Genomic DNA, 7696 nt, shown 5'->3' with positions numbered 1-7696 from the left:
TGCTTAATTACCTTGCTGTAAAGTAGTGATAATATCTCGCCTACAAAGGCTCTTACCGTCTTTCAGGATAGAGGGTGGGACTTAGGAGACTAGCAAATAAAGACTTTCCTACCAGAGTATATCATTCTATCTCTCTGTCTATTTCTCTATCCATCAATCATGTTAGTCTCAGTAAGTGTTCAAGATGACTATTGCTGTTCCTGTTGTTTTGTTAGCAGAATCCCCAGTACTCACTATGGTTACTAGCACATTGTAAGCACCCAACAAATGTTTATTGGTTGAAAAAGTTACACTGACCTGTGAGCTCTCTACAGGAAATGATTCCTCCTCCAGGCTTTCCTGGCTGAGTGTATGTCACCACTATCTGCCCAGATGTTTAAGTCAAAAGTCTTGATTTCCTGATTTATTGAGTGCCTATTAGAGAGTAGGCACTGTGCTGGGTGCTGGGATGGAGAAGGTGGGGGAAATCTGAAAAGCTAGATCCAACCTCAGCTCTCAAGGATGTTAGAGGAAAAAGGAAGCAAAAGAACTTGTCATTTGCTCAACTTTTTACCCATCTTTAGATATAGCTTATAAGTGAAGTATTTTAAGTGTTTTTGACAACACATGGGCAAACGTGTAGAAACACTTAGAATCCATGGCCATCTGAATTGAGAAAGGCTATCAGTACCATGCAAAGGTTCCCTGGGAATAGGATATACAAATGCAAAAGTTTGGAATTCTCACCATCTGTGAAAACTAGGAAGAAACGCTATTTTACTTTATTTTTTTTAATTAAAATTTAAAAGATACTATTTATTTTAAGTTCTACTAGGAGTCTCCACTCTGCTCTAGCCTCTCTGTGGATGAGGTAAATGGCTGGAAAGAAGAATTTAAAAGACACATGAAAAGTGACTCTTTGCTAGGTCTCTTGGGAAACCAACTTACAGCTGAGTGAGCCTGCTTAGATCTACTGGGTGTGGGCTGTACTTTATAAATATCTATCTCTCTAAATAAAAATGGATTTAGAAAAATTCTGTTAGTCTTCGGCTTAATTGTGAGTCACTAGGCTCCTCATTTGAAAGAAAGAGAGAGAGAGTGTGTGTGTGTGTGTGGAGGGGGGGTGGAGGGAGAACTCTAAGCACAAGCCATGTATGTACTTGTAAAACAGCATTTGGAATGTGTGTGTAGGAAGGGAACTTTATGGTTTTTTATGTAAGGAGAGAGTATGTAGAGGGGAAAATGTATTTGTGGGGGTGGGGGGCATGTAGTACAGGTGGTGCGCTGAGGCACATGAACAACCAGCCTCTTGGAGATCCAGACAGTGGCGTAAGATAGAAAATGTTGTAGATGGTGATTGTTGTTCTTTTAGACCAGCACACAGGTCTTCGAGAAGCCCTTGACTTTCTCCTCCTCCTTGTCTTGTTAAAAAGGGATTAGAGTCCAATTAAGTCCTTTAATCCCAAGGTAGAGATTCATGTTTAAAAACAAGATTTACAGCTTTAAAAAAATACATCAGTGCAAGTTGAAGTTTGTCCTTTCAAGCTGCTACCTGCCCAGTTCCAAAGAGTGTTTTCAGCAGAATCCCCAACATGCATTTGTTCTTAATTACTTCGCCTCATACCTCCAGTCCTTCATCTTTCAAAGCACCCTCTAACCTAAATAGCCACATGCTGTTAGAAGTACTTCTGCTTCTGGATTGCCACAGTTGCCCGGTGGCGTGTCTCCCTTCATTTGGTAAATCAGTGATTGGGCTGAATAATAATAGTATTAAGAGCTAATGCTTGTTGGGGGCTTAGCATGTGTCTAGCATTGGCATTGAGCACTTTACTTGTTATTATTATCTTATTAGGTACTCATATAAAAACATGCAGGGCTGGCTCCGTGCCTGTGTGTGACATGTATAATCACATGGGGCTCTGTATTAAGGACTCTTCACTTGGTTTAATGCTCTGCTGTTGCCGTATTGAAATCCTTAATCATTTTGAGCAAGGGGTCTGCGTTTTCACATTTCACTGGGCCCTGCAAATTATGTAGTCAATCCTGAAAACACAGTAACCCACAGTTTCTCTTCACCTCTTTTCCTTCCTTTCCACATGATGCCTAAGACATTGCCCGAGAATGGAAGGGAAGAGTGAATCTCTAATTGTGATGCCAAAACCCTCTCTAGAAAATGGGTGCCATTATCTCGTGGGAGAGAAGTTATTTAAGGGCCAGGAACCATGTCATGGCTTTCAGCATGGGAAAGACAGTATCTGTGATGATCCGACAAGCTGTTTAACTCCTCTCAGCCTCAGTTTTCTTATCTATAAAATGGGGACAACACTAATAATACCTAACTCAAGAGGCTGTTTCAGGGATGCTGTGGGATCATGTATTTACAGCTCTGACACATAATACACATGACATTAGTTATTATTAATGCATTATGGATGCTTAACGGTACTAAATATCTAATACTGCGTATGACGTGGTGTGCGTCACCTCCCTAACCCCAAGGTGCCCTTATCCCAGGCGTTTGTTTCCTACCTGCCCTGCGGAGCTGGGAGGAACATCTCCTTTCTCCACGTGCTGGGTGATCACAGAGGGGTTGCTGGAACTGATGAGCACTGGGGTGCTGATCTCCACCATATGGCGCCCCGAGGGAGCATGGACCATCCTGTTGAGAGTGTTCAAGGCTGTTGTGATGGAGAACTGCCCGGGCCCCTTCCTCCGGGACCCAGGGCCTCTGCGGAGGGTGGCCGTGTTGGCCGCTTTGCCTCGGGAGGGTGAGGGCACCAGGGACAGGCTCTTTGTGCGAGTTGAATGACGGCCTTTGTTCTTCTCTAGCAGGTGTCTTGCAGTGAGGTTGGGCTGAAAACACAGAAGGTTCATGAGAGGGTAGTCTTCCTGATCTGGTGTGAGCAGCTAAGTCCTACCGAGGCTAGTCTGAAGCTGGTTCGGATGCAGCTTCCCCCTTCTATCAATATGTCCCAGCTATTTGGCTATATCCATAAATTCTGACAACTCTCTTGCAAAGTAGGTACTACTCTTCTTCCTCACTGAGGTCTGTGGGCGTTAAACATAAGCCATGATACTCTTCCCTGATTGGGAGCACTCTTCCTTTACCTGTTTCTCCCAGGCACACCCCTACCCGTTTCCTCTCTCAGCCACTCCTGAATGCCACTGCGTGGCTGCAGCTTCTGTGCTTTTCCACCGTGGCAGGTTACACACCACACTGCAGTCATTTCCTTTCCTTCCCCCACTGGACTGTTAGCTACCTGTTGGCAGAGAGCTCATACACGTTTGTCTTGACCCTATCCCACAGTGGATGTTCAGTGAGTGCTTGTGGAATCACGTGTGCATGGACTTGCTCAGGTTTTCCCATCTTATAAGCATTTGAACCATACTGTAAATGTATTTGAAACTTTGAATCTTTATGCTACTTTCACTACTTCCTTTAAACACTTCGAACTCCCCACATTTCTTTCTTGTTTCATGCCTCTTAGTCTGTGATATGCTAGTGTTTGGAGAAAGAAAAGGAAAGAAAAAAGAAAAGTGCAAGCTCTGATTTGTAGAAATTTGGGAAAATTTCTCTGGTGTAATTATCTACCAATGATTTAACAACTAGCTAGCAACATTCCTGCAGATGTAAAAGCCAGCTCTCACAATCCAGTACCAGCTAGGTCTCCCAGAGCCACCACTGTATTGTATTTTGAGGTCATTTCCTTTGGAAGGCTGAGGTACGTGGACAGAGTTGTCCTCCAGAGCCGTGTGCCTCATTCCACTGTAGAGATTCAACTATAAAGGTAAAAGGGAATTTGCCTAATTAAGAACTATGTATTTATTTATTTATTAAATAGTTTATCGTCAAGTTGGTTTCCATATAACACCCAGTGCTCATCCCAACAAGTGCCCTCCTCCATGTCCATACCCCCCTTCCCCTCTCCCCCACCCCCATCAGCCCTCAGANTGATCCATTCATCTGTTGATGGACACTTAGGCTCTTTCCATGTTTTAGCTATTGTGGAGAGTGCTGCTATGAACATTGATAAACCACATCTTCTTGATCCATTCGTCAGTTGATAGACACTTAGGCTCTTTCCATGATTTGGCTATTGTTGAGAGTGCTGCTATGAACATTGGGGTACATGTGCCCCTATGCATCAGCGCTTCTGTATCCCTTGGTAAATTCCTAGTAGTGCTATTGCTGGGTTATAGGGGAGTTCTAGTGTTAATTTTTTTGAGGAACCTCCACACTGTTTTCCAGAGGGGCTGCACCAGTTTACATTCCCAACAGCAGTGTAGGAGGATGTATTTAAGAACTTTTAAATGACACTGTGCAGAGGATTAAAAATAGTCAAGATAGAAAATTTTATTTTATTTTAAATGTTTATTCATTTTTGAGGGGAGGAAGGAGGTGCAGAGAGAGAAGGGGCAGAGGATCCACAGTGGGCTGTGTACTGACAGCAGCCAGCCCCATGCATGGCTCAAACTTACGAACCATGAGTTCATGACCTGAGCCAAAGTCAGATGTTCAACTGACTGAGCCACCCAGGCACCCCCCAAGAAAGAAAATTTTTAAAGAAGATGCAGTTCCTACCTCACAAACTGGTAATATTGTGAAAAAGAAAATCATCGAATAGGGGAAGGGGTATTATTATGTCCAATTTATTTTATTTAATAATTTTTTTTAATGTTTATTTATTTTTGAAGGAGAGAGACAGAGCATGAGTGGAGAGGGGCAGAGAGAGAAACGGAGGCACAAAATTTGAAGCAGGATCCGGCCTCTGTGTTGCCCGCACAGAGCCCAATGGGGGGGACTCAAACTCATGAGCTGTGGGATCATGACCCGAGCTGAGTCGGATACTTAACTGACTGAGCCACTCAGGTGCCCTTATTATGTCCACTTTATGTATGTATGTATGTATGTATGTATGTATGTATGTATGTATGTATGTATGTTTATCTTTGAGAGAGAGAGACAGAGACAGAGAGACAGAATGTGAGATGGGGATGGGCCAGGGAGAGAGGGAGACACAGAATCCGAGGCAGGCTCCAGGCTCCGAGCTGTCAGCACAGAGCCCGCTGCAGGGCTTGAACTCACAAAGTGTGAAATGATGAGCTGAGCTGAAGTCAGATGCTTAACTGATTGAGCCACCCAGGTGCCCCTATTTTGTCCACTAAAGATAAAAGATCTGTGGCCCAGAAGGGGTGACTTATAAATGGCACAGACAGCAAATCAACCAAACAAGAAAATCAGATAGAAGCAAATGCTTTGATGTGATAGAGACAGGTTGGGGGAGGTGCCTACTTTAGATGAGAGGTGGGCCAAAGAAGTCCTGCCGAGAAGCTAACCTTTGACTGAGACACAGATAACAGGTGGAACCAACCGTGTAAAGATGGGGGTAAGAACATGCCAGGCAGAGGGATTATAATCAAGTGAAAAGATCCTTAAGAGGGGGGAAAATGGTCTGTTTGAGAAAAAGACAAGAAAGAAACAGAAGCTGGAATGGAGAGAGAGCTGAAATGGAGAAGCTAGAATGGAGTAGGTGGTAAAGAGACCACAGCGACAGGGAGGGGCCGGGTCACAAAGGTCCTGGGAGGCTCAAGTTTATTCTAAGTGTAATAGGAAGACTTTGGTAGGATTAGGGAGAGGAGTGACACAATCTGATTTTTGCTTTAAAATTTTTTTAATGTTTTTCTTTATTTCTGAGAGAGAGAGACAGAGTGAGCAGGGGAGGGTCAGAGAGAGAGAGGGAGAAACACAGAATCTGAAGCTGGCTCCAGGCTCTGAGCTGGTTATCAGCACAGAGCCTGATGCAGGGCACGAACCCACAAACCGTGAGATCATGACCTGAGCCAAAGTCAGACGCTCAACCAACTGAGCCACCCAGGCGCCTCTGAGTTTTGCTTTTAAAAGCTCATGTTAGGCTGTGGCAGTTTCTTACAAAGCTAAACCCATACTTCGCATCTGATCCAGCCATCCCACTCCTAGGTAATTACTGAAGAGATATGAAAACATTTGCCCATTCAAAAATCAGAATGTGCATGTTTATGGCAGCTTTACTTGTAGTTGCTGACAACTAGAAACAACTGCTTTGTCTTTTACGTGGTTCATGGACAAGTAAACTCGGGCACACCCATGCAGTGGAATACGGCTCAACAGTGAAAAGGGAAGAGCTGACGATATGCCTGACAACATGGATGAATCTCCAACACTCTGTGCTAAGTGAAGAAAGCCAGACTCAAAGGCTACATTTTGCAGGATTCCATTGCTATGACGTTCAGGAAAAGGAAAAGTATAGAAGCAAACACCAGATCTGTGATTGTTTGCTATTGGGAGTCAGGGAAGGGGCTGACTACAAAGAGTCAGCATGCTGTTGTATTTCTGGGCGATGTGGAACTATTCTAGATCTTTTTTTTAAGGCTTATTTATTTTTGAGAGCGGTGGGGTACAGAGAGAGACAGAGAGAAAGAGAAGATCTGAAGCCGACTCCACACTGACAGCAGACAGCCCAGCTTGGGGCTCGAACTCATGAACTGTGAGACCACGACCTGAGCCGAAGTCAGAGGCTTAACTGATGGAGCTGCCCAGGCGCCCTGGGACTGTTCTATATCATGATGGTGATGTGGGGTATCCTGTACGTATTTACCAAAATGTATAGAAGTGGGCCCAAAAAGAGTAAATTTTTGCCATATACAAATAAAAACAAAAAACAAAAAAGCCAGAATGGGCTTTCTTTTTATTCAGAAGTGCCAGCGCAGAAGTAGGGAGACGGGTTAGGAAGTTACTGAAGTTGTGTCGGCAAGCTCTGACAGCAGTGTGACTAGGGACAATGTCTGCATTCCCCAGAGCACCTATCCCTCCAGTGTTGACCCATTAAGAGGGCAACATAGACTCTTTGAGTTGAATGAGTCAAGTCATTCATTTTATGGTCATTCACAGCTACGATGAAATAAGCTAATTTCTTTTTCCTGCTTCCTAATTGTTCTTTCCCTTGGTGAGCAACATCTTCAGCGTTTACATCAGCCACATTGACAAAGGGCTCTGTGTGACTCTTGGTCTGCCCTGTGCTCTGCCAACGTGATTAATAGCTCAGCTGGGAAAAGACAGCACATCTCTTAAATTTGTAGCCACTCATTGGAAACAATATCCTTGAGGTTCATTGGGCTGAGCAAGGTTCACATAACACAGGCAGGCCTCACTGGAGAAGTCCTGACAAGAATGGGTATAAGCTCAGTATTTGTATTACCACCTTTTTATTCAGGTGTAATTCAATAAGTCAAGGCATACATTAACAAGAAAAATCCTGTTTATGCAAAAAAGAAAAAAAAAACCCACGTCACTCTTACAAGAAAGCTTTCCTTCTTTTCACTTGCTTTGGATGGCACTGATAATTCAAAACTTGTTTAAAGAATTCTTAGCAAGTGCTAGTCTTAATGAAACGACTGGAGTCAAAATTTAAGTACTGCTTTAAAAAGCTCAATTTAGATTTCAAGTAATTTTTGAAAATCAGGTTTCCAGATTAGAGCAACCACTTGATTATCTTTCTCCCCCTCCTAGCAGTTAGGAGAACAAATGAAGCAATGGCTAGTTTGATGATCATCTTGAGGGTTCTCATAATCGCTAATTTTAGAGGTAAAGTGGGGAGAGTGTCCAAATGAATAATCATTAAATGTAGAAGTTTGGGGAAAAAAGAGTACCAAAAATGGGTAATAAAATCAATGGTGCTTC

The 7696-nt window shown here is 43.4% G+C and overlaps 1 protein-coding gene across 6 annotated transcripts in view; it reads right to left on the bottom strand.

Moving 5' to 3' along the window:
- SH3RF2 (SH3 domain containing ring finger 2) overlaps positions 1–7696 on the bottom strand; it is a 124761-nt gene that overhangs the window by 43495 nt on the left and 73570 nt on the right. For all 6 annotated transcript variants that reach the window (XM_077773033.1, XM_077773034.1, XM_077773032.1 and 3 more), the window contains one exon: positions 2509–2832. In XM_077773033.1, coding sequence (XP_077629159.1) covers positions 2509–2832 — 324 coding nt within the window. The remainder of the gene's footprint in view (positions 1–2508; positions 2833–7696) is intronic.

Source organism: Crocuta crocuta, unplaced genomic scaffold (assembly GCF_008692635.1).
Source record: "Crocuta crocuta isolate KB4526 unplaced genomic scaffold, BGI_CrCroc_1.0 scaffold107, whole genome shotgun sequence".
NCBI classification, from domain to species: domain Eukaryota; kingdom Metazoa; phylum Chordata; class Mammalia; order Carnivora; family Hyaenidae; genus Crocuta; species Crocuta crocuta.
This window is presented reverse-complemented; position numbering and strand designations above follow the sequence as displayed.